The sequence below is a fragment of the Aptenodytes forsteri genome, unplaced genomic scaffold, assembly GCF_000699145.1.
Source record: "Aptenodytes forsteri isolate BGI_AS27 unplaced genomic scaffold, ASM69914v1 Scaffold605, whole genome shotgun sequence".
Lineage (NCBI taxonomy): Eukaryota > Metazoa > Chordata > Aves > Sphenisciformes > Spheniscidae > Aptenodytes > Aptenodytes forsteri.
The window spans coordinates 559397-582630 of NW_008794427.1; the positions used below are offsets into that span (position 1 = coordinate 559397).

The following is a 23234-nucleotide window of genomic DNA, read 5'->3' on the forward strand; positions in this document are numbered from 1 at the left end:
GATTTGGAAACTAGCTAATATAAAACAATAAGAAAAGAATCTGGGTAGGTTGTATTTTCCAGCTCCATCAAGAAAATGCAGACCACCAGGACTACCGTCCTGGAAGCAAAGTATTAGAATATAGGTTTGTAAAGAAAACCCAGATCTACCCAGGATGATTCAAGTTCTTCCACTTGTGTGGGTGTCACCCAGCTTGACTGCTGTTGGAATAGATATTTGCTATTTCCCTTGTTGCGATAAAAAACATTCTGTTTCTGGATAGTCCAGTGCCTAATGAGAATGTCAGCCTACTGGTAGGTGGTCAGCATTTCTCATGCAGAAATTGCATGTCCAGTCTGGAATTGCTTCAGGGACAAGTTGCTTGCCAGAATAACAAGCCAACAGGCACTCTTCTCTGTAAGATACAGACAGCAGGTGTTTGCGTCTCCCAAGATTTTTCACCAGTCTTATTTTTTGACATCTTTAGAACACAATGAAAACTGTGCTCTTTTCCTCCATCACTCCTTTAGTATCTCCCAAAGAAAAGCATATTTTGTAAGGACTTCAGTACTTTCTAATGAAAAGCCTTGTAGAACTTCAGCAGACTAAAACCAATTTGCAATCCCTTATTTAGAAGTATTTTTCTGTTACAGATATGTGTTAAGTGTTAGCATTCACACTATGAAGCTTTGGATCAATTATGTCACATGCCATTAATTTAAGTAAATATTTGCATCCTGTTACGCTACTCTGAATTGGCGTTTGAAGGCAATGAAAGGAAATTCTTTAGAGGAAATTATCAGCTTTAATTTTTAAACCTTCAAAGTTTTGTTTTCTTTTCACCTTTGTATTTCTCATGCCTCATCTGCGAATGCTTGTATCGTAAGTCTCAAAGCTGTCTACAAAAATATGAACCAAAAAAAAAATTGGCACTAGTCATTGGCATTAGCTGTAGAAATTACTGGCAAATATAGCTGTCTCCTCTTTTAGCCAATGGTAATGTGGTATTTTTAATTCAATAAAGTATTAAAAAAATCCAAATGTAAAAGTAATAAACATTTTACAGTAAATATTTGTTACAAAAAGGAAAGAAACTTCAGGAAATGAGCCTCCAATCTTTTCATGATTACATGTGTCTACTGTCTATTTTCTCATATAATAAAAGAGTTTATATTATATCAGAAACTAGAGGACCTATATTCAAAAATGCCATACAATCTGGTTGTAGAGCAAATTTCAGAGAGTGAGATAGTTGAGCTACATAATTATATCAGGCAAACTAGAGGACCTATATTCAAAAATGCCATACAATCTGGTTGTAGAGCAAATTTCAGAGATTAGATGAATCTAAAATTTCAACATTTTTGAGAAACTGCAGAAACTTTCTGTGCAGTAAGCTCTTTCCCTTAAAGGCATCAAGGCCCAAATTTGTAAAGGAATGTAATCTCCTTTGCCTTCACAGAGAGTCAGGTGCCTAAATGCTTGGCAGTGTCTGTGCCTCAGACACTGGTCCAGCTAGATAGTTAATCCATGAATATTCAACCTTATCAGCATATTTCAGATTGCATCTCCAAAATTCTTCTTCCATGTTTGTTTTTAATGATAACTCAGATGCCCTAGTACAAAATAGTAGCCCTCAGAATTATAAGTTTGCCAAACCAGCTATCCTGCAGCTACTCTGCTCCAAATTTGCAGAACAAAAATGAAAACATATGAGGTAGGCTCTGCTTTCATGAACTAACGTTCCTTTTTAATTTGCTTGGACACTGCGTCTACATTTTAAAATACTAAAATTAAAAAAATGAACTAATTAACAGCATGAGTATATGATAATGAGCTTAATCATAGCCTATTGTTGTAATCTATGACCTCCAAGATGTATAATTTAGGATCTTGTTCTGTAACATGAACGTTGGGTAAGATTTACTAGTGCATGTCACCTGTTTAAGGAGCTGTGGAATCAGGCTTTTAGGCTGGACGCTTGTTAGGCAGGGAACAATCAATTTCTATTTATTTGAAAAGCACCGCTTGTATTATAATACTGTATGAATAATAAATGGCAAGATTACCTGCCAGCCCCTTGAGGGAATGCAAGTCCATTTTGGTGCTTGCTCTGCTCATAATTTTATTGGTTTGAGATACATCCAGGTGGCTGGTTTTGGATTAAGTTTAACCTGAGTATTAGATGGGTGAGTCCTTGCTCATCATCAGGAAAGTAAATGTTTTCATGGCTCCGTGGAAGAATTAGTTTTGATCTGAGGAACTGAATAAGAAAATAGAAGTTGGGCAGTTCTCAAGTGAGATGATTTCACATATGATAATGAATCTCTCAAGACCCTTCAGTAGTTCCCCCTTCACATCTGAGTTACATACTTTTCTCCAGTAATATGCAAAGGGATCAAAAGTGCTTTCACATGGTGCTTTCTGTTAATCTTTCCCATTGCAAATGTTAGGCACTGTCTGATCAATGAGAACGCTTATCTAGCAGGACATACAAATGTGCTTCTACCATACCAGGCATGCTGCCTGTTTTCAGGTGGGAGGCTGTAGTCACGCCCCTTGCAGTGCTAGAAGAGCTTTTGGCCCACCTAAGAGTTTGCACAGTGATCTTTATTTTGAGGGAGATGAGTTGCTTTTAGCAGAAATTAAATAGATGACCGTGTCATTCTCAAGCTCTGAGCAAAATCATGATACGAGTTGCGGAAAAAACTAAACAGCAATGCACCTTTGGCACTGCATAGTGCATTATCATGCACATGCACCCCAACACAGAGATCTTTTGGGATTCTGATTGCTAAACGTCAACGTGAGTCCAGGGCTAACATGCTAGGTTGTGCAAATTAGAGGAAATTCCACCTGTCTGACCTCTGTTCTTCAGAGCCACACTGCGCTATGAATAAGTTTTGTGAATTCATTTGACCCCTGCGCAAGAGGAGGCAAAAAGCTTCAACCCACTCAAGCGATGAAGGCTTCTGCAAAGAGCAGACTTTAACTCTTTGCTGTCCCCTTTATTTAGCAGCGCTGTCAGTAAGAGGAATAGCACAGATGGCGTATGCCGAATCTCTCGCAATGCGTAAAAACGCATTGTTCATAACCTCACATGAAAATATGCTGTGTTTAATCAGAACACTGGGTTTATTTTTCAGACTGGCATGCCTATGAACAGAGGCTTTTGCACTGAAATCATATTTATGGAAAAAATGTGATTTCTATCTCTTGTATCCAGTGTTTGGCTTTTTGTTTTATAGGCTTTTTGGCTTATTTATTATTAACACATTTTTGCGGGTTTTTACATAACCATTATCTTTCAGTATTGTTTTGAGTCAAAACTGTGCTTAGGCCAAAATGGCATGTGGAAGGAGATCAGCATTGCTACAAAGAAATTTTTTTCTGAAAAAGGGACGCTGTCAACTCAGATGTAACTGGGAATGTGAATTTTGACGTGACACTGTTTTTAGAAAAATTAAAGCAGCTAGAATTGGCTCTACTGTTTTATCTTAAGTTCGAGTTGTTTTTTTAACAAATATAGGTATCTCCCAGTATCTACAAGCTACGGAGCAGCAGCCCGGAACACGAGGGCAAAGCTGATTGTAAGCCAGAGGAGACTGACTAGATTTCCGGGTTAAAATGGAAAAGGAGAGGAACCAAAAAAGAAAATAAAGGAAGAGCAACAATCGTAATAATCAAGTGGATTTTACGTATCCCTTCAGTTTTCATATTTGATGGCATGGTGGTGAATATAATTAAGCAACTGTGAATCTCTCTCTGGTCTTGATCTTGCAAAGAGACTGGCGGAGTGGACCCTTGGACTCCATGCATAGCAATCAATGGGCCTCTGTGTTTTTTCTTTGCAGGGTCATTTGCAAGATCCAGACAATGATAGTAAGCCCTATTATTTATATCCCTTCAGTTTGCATATTTGATGGCATGGTGGTGAATATAATTAAGCAACTGTGAATCTCTCTCTGGTCTTGATCTTGCAAAGAGACTGGCGGAGTGGACCCTTGGACTCCATGCATAGCAATCAATGGGCCTCTGTGTTTTTTCTTTGCAGGGTCATTTGCAAGATCCAGACAATGATAGTAAGCCCTATTATTTAGTAACGTATAGAGTATTTACACGAACATGGTAATTAGATTGAGAGCTGATTTATCCTGGAAATAATAGCTTGCATTGTCATTTTCTGTACAACCAGGGACTTTGTCTACATAATTTTCCATTACACACTTTAGCCTCTGTGTAAATATAATAATAATAAGGAAGAGGATGGGTTTGGTTTTCTTGAGGCTTGCAGGATAGAAGCCTGGCAATTCTAAAATAAAATGAGAAGATTTTCTTTTTTAGAAGTAAAGGTAACAATATACTTAATTGCCATACTATATTTTATAGTTTTCCTAATGTAGGTTGTTAAAATTCAGACTATTTTCACATTGCCTGTTTCATATGAAGCTGAAGTGTCCTATTTCACTGCTTCTGTATGTTGCAAAAAGACCTTTTTCTCTTTATTTTCAGTGGAAATACTTTTTGTTTAAGAGAGAGAAAGAAAGAGAGAGAAGCAGAGTTCCTGCCTGGGCAGCACAGCCCGGTTTACAATTATTGGAATGCTTCAGAAATTTTTGTACGTGTTTCAGTTTGGAAGATGGTCAAAACACATTCTGGTGCAGTGGTTTAAAGAAAAATAAAAAGAGAGAGGGGAACCAAAATAAAATTATAAAAGTACAATGTGGAAATTTAAGAATATAAAAATAATAAACTTTTAAAAATAATACAGAGTGCCTATTAAGAATCAAGCACTTGAGCTTGGCAATCCTACATTTCTTATTAAGACACAAGGGGAGGGAGAAAAAATTAGTGTAGCCTTGTGATGTGGCATCTACAGCTGAAGTTTGAACTTAACGAAATTAGCCAAAATACGATTGAGTATCAGCCTGAAAATAGTGTATAACAAGCTTGAAGGGCATTCAGACCTCTCCCATTGGCCTTCTGGGAACTTCCCATCTGCAAAACACTTCAAGAGAAAACTCCCGTAATCTTCACAACCACATCTGAACAGTGTGTGTACATATCTATATTTATTTTACTGTCCCTTTCTTCTCTTTTCCCATGGCCAAGAAACACGATCCATGATTTCATTCTTTTAATTTCCCAGTTTTTTGTTTGGTTTTTTTTTTAATGGACAGCACTGCCTGTTGTTTAAAAAATCAATACTTTTCATATCCTACAATGAGGTGTTAAGGCCTGAGGAGTTCACTGGGAGTTACTGAGTGAACATTACTCTCGGTGAAGACAATACAAGATGGATGTTGCAAAGTGCAAGGTCAGGATTTAAGCTCTAAGTTGCGAAGACAATAGTAGATGGGAGTGATCAGGTTGATTGTGAAACTTGCCTGAAGCTCTTGCCCTACCTTCATCATGGGCAGATGTCTTGTCCTGAGCTAGATTACAGCATAATACTGTGAACTCATAAGCCTTTTCTTGGTGGGGTATGTCTAGTATGAACCTCAAAGCAGCACTTAACACATGGCGTGTACAATACGATGCTAATATAGCTGCTGTGATTGTGACATAGTTGATTAGCTATGGCTCTTTTAAGCATACTGAGGTAGAAATTGGTAGTAAGTCAAAGTACAAAATTTCTAATGTTTAATTCAAAGGAGTGACTCTGTTCCAGTGCCTTGTACCACGTCTCTACTTCTTCCAGGTTTGACACGTAAAGATACTTCCATGATTTCTTCATCTGATGTAACATGTGTGGTTGTGTTCTCTCATTTAAGATGCTGACAACTGGGCTCAGCAAAGCTGAAGAGCACATACAGCGAGAAAATTGTGTGGTGGTAGGAAAGTGGATAAAGCTTATGTTTTTCTGCTTGAATTTCTGTGTGTCTCTGAATCATAGACACATAGGAGCTAGTTTCGTGAATGCCCTAAAGGCACTGAAAAGATTAGTATTTAGCATAGGCTGCTTTGCCGTAAAATTAGTTTGTGGTCTCATTAATGCTGTCTTTCCAATCTCTTTCTTTTGACTATTACTTTAATTCCAGGTACATGAAAAAATAAAATAGAACTGGTGCTTTGCAAGGAAATACTTTAGACAGTGGAGAAGGCATTTAGTTTGCCTTGAGAGCACCAGAAATTGCTAAAACTGGAGACAGCGTTTTTCTGTTTCATTGTTTTCTTCCCAATGTACGGTTGAAAAAAAAAGTGTTTCTACTCACTTGTGCCTTCTCTGGCCATATGGGAGTCCTTCACTGCTTGTCTGACAGGATCCATTCTTATTTATTGAACTCCTTGTGACCGGCTTCATTACTAGCCCTTCACATTTGCATTTCTGTGCAGTGTCCCTGCCATTGCTGCTTTTTTCAGTTTTTCTTTCATCCTGATGCATGTTAAGGAGGTTCAATCATGGCCTAAATTTTCAGATGAAGTAATGGGTTTGAATGTGTCCATTTTTTAGCTCTGATTTTGAGTCTCAGGGAAGCTGCGTGGTTTTCCAGAAGCCCTGAGCTTCTACCAGCTTTGAAAGGTTGCCCTCCTTGAAGTATTTCCAGTCAGGCATCCCAAACCACTCTTCACTTCTCAAAATACTGGTTTCTTGTATCTCCCCCAGACTGGAACAATTTCCAGATACTGCATTGCACATTTCCAGTATAAAAGTAATTAATTCCAGTTTAACTGCCTCACAGGAAAGGGTGAAGAGCTTGCAGTAGACCAAACCCCTCTCAAAAGAAGCATTTTTACGTTTCTCTGCCTCTCACCATCTATCCTGCAGAGCATTCATAGAGCCCTAGGAGCAGCTTTACTATGAGAGGTAATGGCACACTTGGCAAAAGATCCCTGCTGCATCCGCTCTAGAGAGGTCAGGGCTCATCTTCCTCTCTGTAAGTGTGTTTTGGGCAGCTCTTTAATAGCCTGGTTTTGCTTTTGCTGACATTGTCAAAACACGAGAGTTCTGGATTTTTCTAATCCTTTGGCTTTCATCTGCTGTTAGAAAGGCTATTTGACTGAAGATTATAACCAGTTAATTTCATTCAGACCTTAGACATCCAAATCTGTCTGTGGTGAGCAGTGTGTCATGGTAAGTTACTGTTTTGGAAGCTGACAGATATTTTGTCTTTCTCGCGGAAAGACGAAAGGGAAACATTCTTATGTTTTAATTGTAGATCAGAAAAGCTCTTGGTATCACTCCATATATATATAAGGGTACATTTCGTATGGGATCCATGTGTTTGTAGTTGGAGTAATGCGTACCAAGCCATTGAGCTCAGAGAACCAAACCCAGCGTGATATCCTTCATGTTTGCTGGGTTCAGTTTGTTTTGTTTTCTCTGATACAGAACATTAACAAATCTCGGAAATTACTATGTTGAATTTTTTGTACTGTTCTACAAGGAAAAGAGGAGCACCGGAAAACAGTTAACTGTGAAGGACCATTTCCTTAAGAGTTCTTTAACTGCCAAGGGCTATTTCCTCAAGAGTTAAAACAGTCTTGTTGATTTTATACACTTGTGTCTGATGTCGGTTACCTTCCACTCACACAAGTTTTGATGAAGAGGCTGTTCATTGAGTTAATGGAGTTACATTGATGAAAAAACTAATATAAAGGGGAATCAACTCTAAATTTGTTTGTTGGCTCCAAGCAGGCAGGTTATTGGTCCTGCTCATCTAAGAAGCACATGTGTTATGTGCTGGACATAACATATGTGGACATGTTGAATGTCCACATGTGTTTCTCTATGTTCTGAAGAAACAAGGTGATCACCAGGGAGTGAAAACAGGGAAATGTTTTTTAAGAAACCTTTTCTAGTTGCATCTAAGAAGATTATATGATTGGTTTTTATAATACAGGCTGAGATGCTTTCTGTCCAACAGTAAAGAGATCCATTCTACTTTGTCATTAGTGAATAAAATTATACATTATAAATTTGTGGGATTGTTGCCCAGTTTTGTTAAAATGAGTAGTGGATATCAACCATTGCCTGAATATTCTAGGGTAGTCCTTGTGATTCTTTATCAAGCCTTCCCTTGACTTTTGGATCAGGTCTGTCATTTGGACAGATAGAAACAGATACTTCCACTATTGGACCTACCACTTGTTCCTTGGAGTATCAACTCTAGAGAAAGGTCAGCAGCTGGCCACTGATGTGTGTATCCAAGCCTCACAGTTATATTGTCTGGGGCAGCACATGGCTCCTTTTCAAAAGTGCCTTCCAATTTTACAGGATTCTGATTTTGAGCACTTTTCATCTAGTTTTCAACAGCAAGAAGCTCCATCTAATAGCAGTGGCAAACAACAGTGCTCATCTCGCTTGTGATCCATTGTAGATTGTCAGTTGTTTATGCACTGAAAATTAAAGACAGTGACAGTGTAGAAATTGGGGGCATTGTTTTTCTCACCTTATTGTGTAAAGAATTCTTCCTCAGAAGCATGCTGTGAGGCTTCAAGAATGTGTACACAGTGTTTTGAACAGGAAAGCGTGTGTAAATTGTGTGTTTATTGTACTTAATAGGTATTAATTAGGACTCTGTTTATAAGCATGCTTTCTCTCATGGTTAGCTGTATGCCAAGCCAAAACCTTGGCAAAATAAAAGAGATCTGATACTTCATTGAAAGCCAGCCTATTTATAAGCATGCTTGTGTGTTATGTGGTCTCTTGCTCCTCTTCCGTAAGGATATTTACTCTTTCTAAGTCCTTCTTCATAATCCCCTCATTTTGACAGCAAAATTGGTTTCATGGTGGTTTAATTCTGCTGCTAGAAATAACAGGTTCCTCTTTCCAGTGGGCAATAGGCAGCAGGAACAAATTCATTCTCAGGAGAAATAAGTGTTTCTTTTTTTGGATGAATCCAAGGTGAGGGAGTGAATATGTAGGGAAGGAATTAGCTTCTGTAGAGTTGTTCCCCGGTGGGAAGGATATCTTTATTCATTGGATTCTCTTTATGCTTTGGAGATTTGGAAGCTCCCCTTGTAGGTAATAATCTGAGGCTTTGAGACAGAGGAGCATTGCGAGCCTTCTCTTCTCACTGAGACCATATGAGGTCGTTGGGCAGAATCATGCTGATTTTAGTAACAGTGGTGATGCAATAGCTAACCCAGAAACTAGCAGACTCTAGACTTACTGCCTGTGGGCAAAGAGCTGGCTGAATTAATTCTGGCTTCTCCTCATTTCCAGCTGCAGCACTGAGTTAAAGAACCTAAAATAGATTACTTCCCTAGAGCCGCATGTGAGTGGTCGTAGCGCTTCACAGGCTGCGAGCCTGTGCTGGCACACGTGTGGGATGGAGTTACATGTAAAGTAAACACTGTCTTCAGAAACAGTATGTCTTGTGAAAAAGTACGAAAAGCTGTGAAAGGTGGGAAGGCCCACAGCCAGACATGTTCCTGGGAGTATCCCAGGAGTTGTTTCTGGTTTTGCCCTGAAGTTTAGCCAGAGCAGGCAGCGTGAGCCTGTGGCTGTGACACTGAGCAGAGGACTGCAGAGCTCCGAGCGGTGTTTTTACTTGTCTCCCAGCAGACTTTCAGCAAGACTTTTAATTCCTTTCTGTTCCTCATCTTCCCACCTATAACAGAGGGATAAAGCTTCCTTTATCTCCAAGCTCCCAGGAGTCTGTTTAGATTGCGAGTTCTTTGAGGAAGAGAAAACACCTGGCACAGTAAGGCCCCTTTCTCAAAGAGATGCCATCATAATACCTGTAATCGGAAGCGTCGTTCACCTGCCGAGCAGATATCTCCCAGCTTGGGAGTTTCTGGACAGTGACCTCTCTCAGGACTGGTTTCTAACAGCTGTGCAGACAAGTTTTCCTCTCTTCCAGGTGTTTTTGAGAGTCTAAAACTTGCAGCTTTATAAAAATTCCATTTTTATTTCAATTTTTTTATTTTATTTTCTGTCTGTATAAATTCCTTAAGGGTTCAGTTGAACAAGCATTTCAATTTAAAAAAAGAAAAGGAAATTTAAATTTTTATTGAGATACTACTTTTCAACAACCATCTCACTTTTTTAAATTTTATTTTGCTCTTGGAAATATTTCAAGCTGGGAGCTGATCCAAAGAGGACCTTTGCCCACAGACAGTTTCAACAAATCAATACTTTTCCAGTGAAAAATATCTATCATTGGAAAATCCTAACTGGCACTTTTTGAATGCTGTAGGCAAGACTTTGCAGGCAGAGACCTGCCTTCTAAAAGCTGGTTGCTGAATTTACAATTAGCAGTAATACAGCTCTTCTGATGGCTTCTTCTATATCAGTGTAAGCTCTGAACTGCCACTCATATACAAGCAACTTCCTTTCAAGTCCTGCTATTTCTCACTTTGATATTTCTCCACAAAGCTGGCTATTTAACTATTAAAAAGTCAGTGACTGCGACTGGTTAGCTACAGGACTGTTTAATGGGGATTTTTGTTCGGGTTTCTATTGTAGCTGAGGAGGATATATGATCTCTTTTGAAATGAGCTATTAACATGATAAAACGTCTTGGGAACATACAATACCAAAGCTGATGGTTTAATCTTTGCTGGGGTATCTGAATGCTGTATTAAATACAGGGGACTGCACTAACAAGTGTTTGAGCTTTGTAGTGGTATGGCACTAGAACACAGAGCTGAAGCGCAGTTACCAGATTTTTCTGTAACTGTTTCCTGAAATATGCTTTGCATTTAGTGTTCGGAATCAAACACAGGGATACTGTAAAAATCCTATGTTTTCCATACCTCAAAGATGGGAAATTTCAGAAAGGTTGGTGTTTCTAAGAGAGATTTTTCCTTTATTTATCTCCCTATAAATATATGTGTGTGTGCTTATGTGTGTATACGTGTATATATACACATACAAACATATACATATATATATACAGACACACATACACATGTGTATGTGAATATTTGCACCCGCTGTATCCATAGGCTGGGCTCAGTTGTGTCCTTCTGCTGGTACAGACACACCTGTTTGAGGTTGTCCGTGCCCATTGCTTTCCCCAGGCCATGGCTCATACCTGGGCATGTTAGCTGGCTTTGTCACGTTCCACGTTCTTGTGGGCTATGGAGGAATTCTGGTTGGCAACGAAAATTGTACAAAAAGCTGCTTCATTTTTATGACTTTCTGTTTCCACCCCCACCCCCCTTCCTCCTCCCAGTTTTACATCAAAGAGGAGAATTTAACCCTGACTATTTACATGCAGCTTACCATCCAGGGACTTGAAGCTGAAGCTTAACAAGAATTGGCCTTGCATAATGCACAGATATTTAGCAATGGTGCTCACCTGTGTCTAGAACAACTTCTTTAGGGATGTATTGAATTCCATTACATCTTCAGCCAGGACATCTTTCTGACAGAAAGCAGAAGCAGAGGGTTTCCTTCTGGAACCACGGGGCAAAATTTCTGTCTGGGTCATTCAAGAGATCAGGCTGGAGGGTTTCTCATCACATTCTGCTTTGAAGCTTTGTGGTTTTGTGTAAGAGAGGGGCTGAAGCCTAGAAAAGTGAAAATACATGCTATCTCCACCCTTCATCTCTGAAGCTTGCCTTCATTTTACGTATCGGTATTCCCCAACCACAGTTTGAAAGGAAGCATTGCTGATAATGCTTTCACAAGATCGCTGTCCACAATCATCAAGGGAGAAGAGACAGTCCAGATTGTCAAATAGTTCTTGACCTTGGCTTAACAGTAACAACATCAATACAATGATTTGTAATGGCAAAGAAACTGTTAGAGTTTAGCAAGTCTGTCGTGTTCATAGACTGCATTTAGTTGTGTCCTGTAGCTACATGTAGCACGTCCTGCCACTGTGGCTAGAACCTCCTATGATACCTTCCACTTAGGTCTGTGACATGCTTTTAACATATCTTAACTGTTTTTGAATCCTTTTTAATCGCTCATATGTGTAGTCTTAACATAAAGACTCATCACCTTTAGATGCCAGTGAGTTAAACCAGGTGCAAGGGTGCTGTAGCTTTACAACTGGGAAAACAAGCATCCTCTCAGAGCTGTATGTTTGGCATTTGGGGAAAAGCTTTTTCAGTTTAAACGGTTTATTGCCTAGATTAGTGTTCTTTCTGTAACACTTGTGGACAGTTAATTGATGTACTTTTTGATTTTAGTCCTCTCCAGGGAAGGCGGGGTTTTGAGAATCTGGGAGTTGCGGTGTGGAACCATTGATTCCTCAGTAAGCTCTGAAATCTCTGGCTTGTCAAGTCTTCTGCCTCAGTATACCTATCTGTAAAACAGTATGTGATGTCCTTATGGCTAATTGGTGCTTAAGTGCTTTCAGAGCTGTGGGTAAACCATTAGTCACAGTCATTTAGTCAAAATTACTAAAGTCTGATATTTTCCCATATGCTCTAATAGTTCAGGGAAAATGTCTTGAAAATTCATTTATTTAGGCTTCCCTGGTGTATTTGCTGTTGTTTGTTTGTTTGACGATGGCTTTCTGTATTGTGGTTAATACAGACGTTGCTGAATTGTGCCGTCTGCTTCTAGTTTTTGTGAATGTTCTTTTGGTTTAAATAGTGCAAAATCCTCTTTCCAGAAAGAAATGTAGAAATAAAACAGGACGCAGATACTGCTGCAATAACTATTTTGTTTCAGTATGTTCTACATCGTCACTCTTGGTATTGGGATTTATCTTGTCTGCACCCTCTGCCGTACCGATCTATTTTATATAGACATACCAACATGTATGTACACAAAACACACATGCACCCACAGTCTCTTACATTACATTGTGAAAGAACCATAACGTTGAAGTGTGTTGACTCAACTATTTAATGAGGTGCAATAAATCTTGACAAGACCAGCTGGCACTTGAGTCAGGCTTCTCATCTTTTTACCATTACATTGAAACATGAACAATAGTGGAAAGACATGTAACTCTTCTTTTTCTCTTTTTGGTACTCAGATCTGTAGCACTGTATTGAAATCATCCACTTTCATGGAATGCAAAGCACGGTGGATGCTGTGGAAAATGTTAATGATGTAAAGGCCCCTTTTCCTGGTTCTTTTTCTCAAATTCTGGAAACGTTATTGATCTGACAGATCACGCAAGCGTGGTCAGCATTAATATCCCTGCAACACACATTGGCTAAGCAGAGCAGCAATGTTGAGTAATTATACCCAGAATGTGTTTCAAGTCTGGTACCAAGATGTGCTGTACCTCTTGCTGCTCTTGCCCTCACATCTCACTTTTCACCTTCTCTAGCACATTGGTCTCTAGCAGCTACTTCTCACCACCAAACCTTTACTAACTTTGCCCCTGCCTGTCACCAAGCTCCTCCTCTGCTGCATGGCACACCATGAAATCCTTTCCTCTTTCTCATTCTGTCTTAAGATCTTCTTCTCCCAAGAGGCATTGCTGGCTGATTACAGCTACCACCAGATCCAGCAGGGCTGACTGCGCTTCATCATGCTTAGTTACTTGAGTATCTTTTCAAAAAATGCAATTAAACAGCTCGGGCATCTAAGCATGTGGCATGGTTCCAAAGTACCCGTCTTGGCCTCCCATATAAGATTCTTTTTTAATGGACCAGATTTATTCTTGTGAAAAGAAATGTATTTAAATAATGCACTTCTTGGTTTGGGTGGGTTTTATTCCTGACAATGGCATCCATCAATCTCTATTATGTTCTCAGCCCCACCACTTAATGCCAATCTATCCTTAAAAAATAATTGCTCCCAAACCAACTAGATGCCTCTGGATTCACTTGAGAAAGACTGCCTGAGCTTTGCAGTGTGTCCCATAATTATAGCTGACATCTCCAAAAGTAATAACTGCACCTCGTTGCTTTGTGATTACAGCATTTGATGTGTGCTGGGCTCTGGTGCCTGGTGGAAGGAGATACGTCCTGTAAAACAAAGTTGGACCCCCCTCTGGATGGCACTGAATGTGGCGCAGACAAGGTAATCAAAATGCTCAGTAGCAGTCAGTTTGTTTTTTCCAGCATTGTCTGTGGAATAATGTTTCCAAGATGTTCAGTATTTACCATAAACCCATATTTTTTACTGATTCTGTTACAGAAACTGCTCAATTGACAGCTGGATTGGGTCTTTCTGATTTCATGTTACATGTATTTCAGTAGCCTCTGGAGACCTCAGTAGTCAAGTTCTTGTGGCCTAGGCATTCTACAAGCACTGCAGGAAAACCCCATGCCTCGCTCCGCTAAGTGCACAGACTGAGCACCCTGCAAGTCGCGTTAGGTAGTAGCTCGCTCCTGTCACCTCTGCTCATCGCTGCCAGTGGTGTTTCATGAGTGAGGTGTTTTTTCAGTGTAAGCTAAGGTAGTAGTGTTCTTGGCTATATTTGAGGTAGAAAGCGTGAAGAGCATTTAGGCTGACATTTGGGGAGTGGAGAAAGATGGGGAAAGAAAAAAAGGCTACTTAAAAACTTTCTAGTTTCTAAAAGCAGCTCAAAATGTGTTGAGCTCAAATTCAGTGATGTTCAGTTATTTTTGAAGTACCGTTTGCTGTACTGTATGTATATACTCAGATGACTAAGGCATATATGGACTTTCCAGAATCCAGGTCGATGTAGAAAATTGTTACAAGAAACACAAACTCTCAGATTAGTGGATCTCCCTCCAGTGAAAATCACCATTCCAGTAACTGGCTTCAACGTCATAAGGGTGGGAGTTACTGAGGCTTAGCTGCTGCCTCCCAGCTGACCTACTGTGCTGACAGAAGTTGACTTAAGTGAACGTTTGACCTCTGAGATGGGCTGTGCTAGGTGGTATGTGGTTCATAAATGTACGTGGTTGATTCTCCCAGTGCAGCTGATAACTTGTTAGGCTACAAAGGAACTTGACTGGTTTGATAGCTGCCAGCCCCCTACTTACTGGTTTTGGATTCTAACATTTTTTGTATGTTGTGTGGTTGGGGAGGTAAGAAAGGGTAAAATTAAAAAGTTTGTTGCTAAAATCAAAGATTAGAGACCTTTTTTTTTGCTTGCAAATAAGGATAAACATTGACAAGAAAATCTGGATCCTGGAAAGCATGACAAAGAGAGTGAGACAAAAGATTTTTAGATATATGTTTTTCTAACTACAGGACTCCTGGTAATTCTTTTGTAAGACTGCTTAGCAGTGCTTACTGTATCATGTCCTGGACAGAGCAGAATAGGCCAAGTTTGCTGCTTGGTCAGGAGCCAGCGCAACCTATTAGAATCAAAGGTTGTTTGGGGCTTTAGCTAAGTTAGGTCCAAAATACCTCAATTATTTTGTACATACTGGGAATACTGCTGATGAAGACATTGCTTTGGGGTATAATTTCTTGGACTCAGTTTCTGTGAAGAGTGTGGCTTTAAGTCTTAGCACTTAGGTAATTATCTGCCTTATAAAGCAAGGGGCTCGATTCTGTGATTATTTTTTTTAATGACAGAACTCCCTTCAGGGGTTCATTGAGGGTGACACTTAAATTTCTATGTTCCACCTCCCCCCTTTCTCCTCCTCCCACCTCCATCTCACTGAAGCCTTGAATCTCTACAAACTTAAACATGGGCTTCTTGTAATCTCTCAGACATCCTTTTCAGGCCACCTGTGCAGGAATGTTTGCAAGATCAGGGCTTCTTTCCAGCCCGTGCTAACACAATTGCATTTCAGTGGTGCCGAGCTGGGGAGTGTGTCAGTAAAACTCCCATCCCTGAGCATGTTGATGGAGACTGGAGCATGTGGAGTCAGTGGAGCATGTGCAGCCGGACGTGTGGCACAGGAGTGCGATTCAGACAGCGGAAATGCGACAATCCCCCGTAAGTCATGCTGATTTCTTTTTGCATGTAGGACTTAGACAATCCTTGCTGCAAGAGTACAGGGAAGAAATGGGCAGCAGAGCTGTGCAGAGGACATGAGAGATTTCTTGTTCACAAGCAGCAAGGACCAGGTCAAATTCCTGGAGTGACTCGGAGTGAAGTAGGTTCTGTGGAAGCGGCTTGAAGGGTTACCATTGGAAGTAGCCCGTTGCAGTGATTCAAACATAGATACAATTGAATTAAAAACGTGCAGTTTGGCAGAAAAAGTGATGCTGTGTTTCCTCTCCAGCACTGCAGTGAATGAGATGGGGTTGATCTGGATCTACAGACCAAACTGAGCCAATATGTGTTAGAGATCAGTTTTGCAGGGAGTGCTGGCTCTGGGCTTGAGAAGTGGTAGAATGGCTGATAGTGGTCATAGTGTCATATAGCTGTGTTGGTAAAGCACCTTGAGATACTCTGTACGTCAGGATGTGCTGCATATGAAAAGGAAAGTTTTTCTGCACACAGAGTGCAGTGGGTGCTGTTTAGCTCCTGCACAGTGACTACAAATAAGCCTATGCTCTCTGCCTGGGCTTGGATTTTTTTCTGATTGAGGAAGAAATATAAGTGTTGTTATCTCCCATGTGCCATCCTTCATCCCTCAGGTCAGTTGAGGCACATCTGGAAGTCTTCTTATGGGAGGCCTGAACAGGTTGCTACAGTGGCTAGTGGTTGCTACTGACCACCCCTGTTTGTGTGCATTGTAACTTCTGAGATGAGTGAGGGTACTCACAATCTTGAGCAGCCCTCCAAGTTGTGTATCTCTAACTCTATTCATATTTTAAGGTTTTCTCCACAGACAAAGCACAGGAAACTTTTCTTTTTAAATGGAGACTGAAATTCTGGCTACCAACGTAGTCAGTTTGAAGACATGCCTAGATGATAGATAGGCACACACTGGCTGCTGCTGAGCTGTATTCATGTGAAAGGGATATTTTTGTTTATTCCTCTCCTTAAATAACGCTGAACTACAATTGCATGTCTATAATGTCCAGGCTTGATTTTTACCAGCTCGTTTTCCTGAACAAGAGACTGAGCTGGTTTCTTTGCTGTCAGCTACAAAAAGTCTCTTTAACCACAGTGCTGACCAAGCCTAAATCCATTCATCATCGTTCCTTAAATTACAGGAAATGCTCCCTCCAAGATTGCACACTGATTTTAAAATTCTCTTGCTCAGATACATTCTTGGCTGGGGATACACACGTGATCTTCTTTTGCTTCAAATTCCTGGCGTCAGCCCACTTCTGCAGCTGGTTTATTCACTGTCCAAAAATATTGGCTAAGGGATTTATCTTTTATTTTATATATATTTGGTCTTGGGTTTTTTTTTTTGACTGGAATCTCTACTCCTGCCAGCTGACTTTTGAGCCTGTGGGACTATCAGTATTTTTAAACCGGTTGCTTCGCTGTTTGATTTGGTTTTTCCTCTCTGTAATTTCTCTGAGTATTTGCATGCGTTACCTCCAAATGGTTGTAAGGCAGGGTTTCATGAGCCAGTTTGCACGTGCAGACTTTTGAGTTGTACTGCCTTGTGTTCTTGTCTAGGCTTTGGACTATTGTACAGTGGGATTGAAGAAAAAAACACTGGCTTAAACAGAACATCAGAATGAGATCTCCACCCCTTCTCCAGTCCCCTCTTGTCATGTGAAGGGGTCGTGGTAGTATAAATGGGCTTTGATTTCTTCAGTTCCATTAGTGGGTGGATTCTCTTGGCATAAATACAGTGGAAGATGTCGATGAAGTTGTCTACCAAGACAACATGATTTTTTGCTCTTAGTAGTAAAAGGCTGCAGGCTATGTACTAGCCTGACAGTGCTAGTGGAACTGATGGCGGTGAAGTTGTCTACCAGGAGATCTCGCACAGTCACTGTTTCAGGCATGTGTCAAGGTAGGCTTGAATTATACTGTTTATTGGAAATCCCAGGCAGTGCTAGAGCCCATATTATACAGGGCTTGGGACCTGGGATTACAGGGATCTTTCCCTTCGGATTCTTTTGCAGAATCTGATAGAGATGATGGCCAAAGTCTTGGCCTCAGCATTTGGAAAGGTGAAGGGAACACAAGGATGAAGCCACAAAAATGGAGTGAGGCAGGAAAAGAAAAGTATATGAACAAGTGCTAGGTAACCATTTGTGGGAGACTGGAGAGAGTGACTGTCATAGTTTTTCTTCATCTTGCATGATGAAAACCCTCAGTATCCTGTTTAAACGTGCCAAGAGGCCTGTAGTACTGAAATGCTATTACAAAGGTCAGTTAAGTAAAAGATTACTGTCAGTAATTCTGCATATGCAGAACGTATTCAGCATGACAGAGCTATGTCTTGTCCATTTGTCTGACTGCCTGTCTGTGTCTGTTTATCTGCTTGTTCCTGAACCCCTTGAATAGACACTGTATATTCTGCTAGTGTTTAACTAGAGTTAGTCTAGTAGAAAGCAGCAACATATTACCAAATAAAGTATGATGCTGTTGGACAGAGGGGAGCTGAGGTGGGAAGGTCTTGTTGGGTACACTTTTTTTGTTGGATTACTGGGAGTAGAAACATCCCGAGATCTGTAGGATGCTCTGTTGTTTTGTGGCTGATGCGATGAGTGCATCCAACTCTTTAATTTTGGGAGAAACTACATCAGGAGGAGGCAGTTCATTTTACTCTTTAATTAGAAAGGGAAGACAGGTCAGGCTGCTGAAGGGCCGAGCAGAGGAGTGCAGGCCAAAAGGCACTACGTTCCTGCAGCTCCCACTGACTGGGAGTGGTGGGTGCTCAGGAAGACTCTGTCTCCTAATGGACTTGGCTATTACTTTAGTATTGCCAGTGACCATTATTACCAACAGTGAGAGCTGCTTGCTTCCAGTCTGCATTGGCAAACTCATAGAAAGTCCCTCACAAGTTAATGACATCTTAAGATTAAAGCCAAAGCAACTGCTGATGAGCACAGTAAATAGTAGTCCTGCTGTGTCTCCTGCTCCATGGCTATCAGCTTGATACCCTGCTCTCGAGAGAGCGCTCTGTTACTCTTTGTGTATTCTGACTGCTTTCTTTTTTGTTTGGTTTTTTTTCCTGTGCATGTACACACAAACATGCACAGTCACTTACATTCAATGGCTACATCTCTTTAGCTGTAGCCAAAGAGATGGTGCTGAAACCAAAGTTTGTGTATCTGATGTTTTTATGTGAGTGCAGGGTTCATGTGGGAAGAAGCCTGTGACATGCTTCTAGTGATCTGGACTGAGCGTCTGTCTCATCCAGTCTAGGGCAGCAGACACAATCCTCCCAGAAGATTTCTGCATCAGTCTCAGGATATCTGCTGCCTTGCACATGTCCGTGACAGAAAAGAGGTGTTAGCAGTGCAAGCAGGCGTTTGTTCAGGCTATTCTTCTGGTGTCTCTCTGTGACATTAGTGTCATTGGAGATCAGCATTTCCATTAAAAAAAAAACCAAAACACTTTCTGGGATTAATGGAGCTACTGTAAAAATTTGATCTAGGCTGAAATTTGGCATAAAGCTCTTCTATGCAGAATCAAATGTTTCTGTTGCATCAAATGCTGAATTCATCAAGTCCAGCACAGCTAGGAAGTCAAAGACACAGTCCTATAGCCAGCATGTAAATGAACAGGGCAACTCTTGCTAGGACCACTGACACAAATAAATCATATGCAATGAGGGCCTTGGTTTCGAATTAGCTGAGTGATATAACCTGATGTTCATTGCTTTTCTGGGAGGGAGGGGGGAAGAAGCTTTTGGAATGAACTGGCATACTACTAAAAACTGAATTTGGCTGGAGTTGCATCTGTTAAAGAAAAGTGAGAACATGACTTTATCCATCTTTGCTGATTACAGCTGGGGAGATAGGTATGTGACAAATTCAGGACAGTGTCAGCAAGTAGCTAAAGAAATTACCTGTTAGGATGGCTAAGTCTTTTGCTTACTTCAGTTTTTTGTTTGTGTTTTGGTTTGTTTTGTTTTGCAAAGAAAATATAGGCTATTGTTGAGAGCTTGAGTTTTCCTCCTCCTCTGGGGAATCATAAATAAGAATAAATAGATTTTGTAAGTGCTTAATCCTGATGTTGGATTAGTGGCCTTTCCTGCATGTTTAAAAAACAAATGTGTAAAATGGCATGGTTTTCATGGATGGAGATTATCTGCTGCACAGATTTGTTTCTGGACATCCTACTTACGGTACAGGTTATAGCTACTTCTATGTTATTTTTGTTTCAAACTGCTGAAGATAGAATCTTAGAGGACGTGTGCTGAAAAGACGCTTGCTGTTCCCCATTGTTAAGAGTGTTTGAGGCAGGGGGCAAAGCAAATGGTGGGAAGAGAAAGGTGAAACATTTTGGGTTGCCTGCCTCTGCCTTGGGTATTTGGTGTGATCCTGGGCACAGTAACATCACCATGGTGCCTCTAGGTTCCCCGTTAAGAATATAAATAGTTAACTTTGGTATTTGTGATGTAACCACAAATTATCTTCTGAACTGCCTGACTGTGCAAATATAAATAATACTTAGACTTTAGGTGTCATGCTCAGTGCACCTTCCAAAGCCTAACCCTCACAAATCACCATCAGTTAAGAAACTTGTCCCAAGTCACAGGAAAGTTAGTCAGAGCTCAGGCCTGATGTCACGGCAGAACCCAAAGTTTGGGAGTGCCCTACTTCAAGTCCCGTTCTGAAACTGCTGGTGTACACACACACACACACACTCTCTCTCTCCACTCTTTCTCAGTCGTTTGCCTGCTCCATCTGAAAATAGGTTAGGACAGGAATGAATTGCTGTTGAAGTCAAAGAAGAAGTTTACGTCAGCAGTGCAAAATTAGTCACATCCCTTGGTTCGTGACCAGAATACAAACAGTTAAACACTGTATCTTCTAAGAAGGCTGCTTAGTGCCCACAGGTGAATAGCATTTTGGATTACCTCTTATCTGAGGTGTGCAATGTGTAGGCAGCTCCTATTTATTGATCTGTGTATGGGATACTACAAAAGAACATGCTTCTGAAGTACTCCAGAGCATCTGTTATGATAAGCCAATTATAGATCCAGAATGGAGCTTGAATAATTTTCTGTCAGAGCCGCTGAGAGCAGGATTTGCCTTTCAACAAGGAACATCTGAGAGGAAGGATCCTTCCTGCTATTTCAAGAGTTGCCTTGGACAGGGAAAATTAGGCGAAGGTGTGCCTGTGAGAAGCTGTGCCGTTCCTGCTGACCCTGGTTTGTCTTTCCCACGATAGCCCGGGGCCAGGCGGGAAGAACTGTCGGGGAGCCAGCGTGGAGCACACTGTGTGTGAGAACTTACCCTGCCCTAAAGGTGTGCCAAGCTTCAGGGACCAACAGTGCCAGGCCCATGACAGATACACCAACAAGAAGAAAAGCCTCCTGACAGCGGTCATCGTTGATGGTAAGTTTTTTCATCTTACTGTGTAATTTCTTGCTGTTTTTTCACTGCAGCTTCTCAACTCATCTTAATTTCATCTGCAAGACTCCCATTTGTTGGTGAGAAGGCTACAGTATGTTCCCCTTAGCTACAGCTGAAAGACTACTTAGAATTAGTTGTTCTTGGTGCTGCCCTGCTGTTCTTTTAGTCTTCTTAACAGAAGATACAGAGCTGTCAGTTCTTTCCTCATCTTTTTGTAATGCTCTGGGAGAGGTGCCTTAACTTGATTCCCAGTCTGAACAGGCAGGTATTTGGGAATGGGAGTTTAAACATTAGAAAGTTTAAATTAATTTGGAACTGAAAAAAAGAAGGATTCCCTGGGACATTTTTGATGTGTGTCAATTCTGGGCATTTCAGCATGATTGCCTATCCTACTTACATTCCTTTAATGATTCCTTTGCTGGATCTTGCTGTTCATCTACTATTCAACCAGATGTTGGGGGGATATGAAAAAGGATTGTAATAATGTCCTTTCTGCAGGAACAAACATCTCCCACTGCACTCTGCTGAAAAACAGACAAGGCTAGTTTCATCTGGTCATCTTAAAGACCTGCTTGAACAGAGGAGGGTGGTGTTGGAACTGATACCAGAAGACCAGACATTGGATAAGCCCTTTCCTGTGCTAGCACTGACAAATTAGGTCTGACGCCAGGACAAGCGTACAGACAGCATTTCAGTTCCCATAGCAGACCCTCCAAGAGCACAATTCCTTCAGATGCCCCAGGAGACAGGCTGGTTTTGCTTGTTCCCCTCTGCGCCCCTCCCCAAATAGTTTTGCTGGGTGAACACACAATGCAGAGCTACTTCCCTGACTAATTTCAGTCACAGAAAACTCTCCCAGTTTTTCCCGGGGGTGAGCTGTTTCACTTCTTTCTCCATTTGCAATCAGGAACCAGGGGTTGCTGAGGGTCCTGTAAATAGGAGAGGAAAGAAAAAAAAGACGAATGATTCAGTGATCTTCTCTGATCAGTGCTGCCAGAATTAGTAGCATATATGCAGTGAGAACTTCATTCAGCCACAGAAAGGGAATATGCCATTTTTTGGCCACCTGAAGACTGAACAAGCTAGTGCTAAAAGGTAATAGCCAACATTGTTCCTGCTATCTAGCAAAGCCTCACTCACTGGAGCCACGTTGCCTCAGTTTCCATGAATGCAAATTAGAAACCTCTCCTGCCGTGTTGCAGATCTCGCAGCTGCAGAAAGGGAGGCTGCCCAGAGGCGGTCAGACTAGCGGTTTCCTGCACAAGCTGCTCTTTCAACACCTTTCCCAGCTCCTCTGTTCACTCTGCAAGTGAAATCGAAGTCCAGCCTCTGTGGATTTGCTTTGCATCAGGCACGAGGCAGGGAGTTTGAACATCCACAGGGCATGCCTGTAGTTCCTCTGTCGAGCAAGACAGATGGACAGAGGGCAGCTCAGCTTCACATCTCAGCGTCACTGTTTCTTGAAGCATGTTAGAGCACCCATGCGATGTTTTCCAGTACGTTTTTTCAGCATATCGAAGCACCACACTCAGAAGCATTTAAGTAGACACAGATACAAATCAACCTCGAGCTAATCTCCACTTTGCTTGAACACTACTTACATGTATTAGTGAGATGGGAGCTGATTGCAGGTTTTTGATTGCATTGGAAACTTAGAAAAGGCCTATGCCACTTAGCTTAATGTATTGGCAAACCTTCTCTCTTATGTCTGATGAGTGGAGGTACTTGACTATGCAGAACAAAACATGTTTCCATTTGAATGTCAATAGGTTCTTCCTTGGATGAAGTCCGTGAGTAGCAGAGTCAGCTCCAAAGGAAAAACATTACATTGCCTAAATATCTGTTACTTAAATATATGGCAAATGCAGTCAGCAAACCCTGACATCTGCTGTATGCTGCCAGTTAATAATACAAATCTTTGAAAAAGCTTTTTTGCTTGACTCCTTCTCTAGCTAAACACAATAGTAGCTTTTCCAAAGTGAGGTCTAAATATATACTATAACAATTGCCATTAGCATGGATGAAAAATGCAACTTTTCTCTACTGATGTATTTCAAATTAAGTTGGGGGTTCTCTCTCT

General features: G+C 40.9%; 1 protein-coding gene across 1 annotated transcript in view; it reads left to right on the forward strand.

The window, feature by feature from the left end:
• The window catches only part of ADAMTS17 (ADAM metallopeptidase with thrombospondin type 1 motif 17), a 205812-nt gene that overhangs the window by 110678 nt on the left and 71900 nt on the right, over positions 1–23234 (forward strand). Inside the window, exons 10-12 of the mRNA XM_009289472.2 lie at positions 13763–13864; positions 15559–15704; positions 20970–21136. Of these exons, the coding sequence (XP_009287747.2) occupies positions 13763–13864; positions 15559–15704; positions 20970–21136 (415 nt within the window). The remainder of the gene's footprint in view (positions 1–13762; positions 13865–15558; positions 15705–20969; positions 21137–23234) is intronic.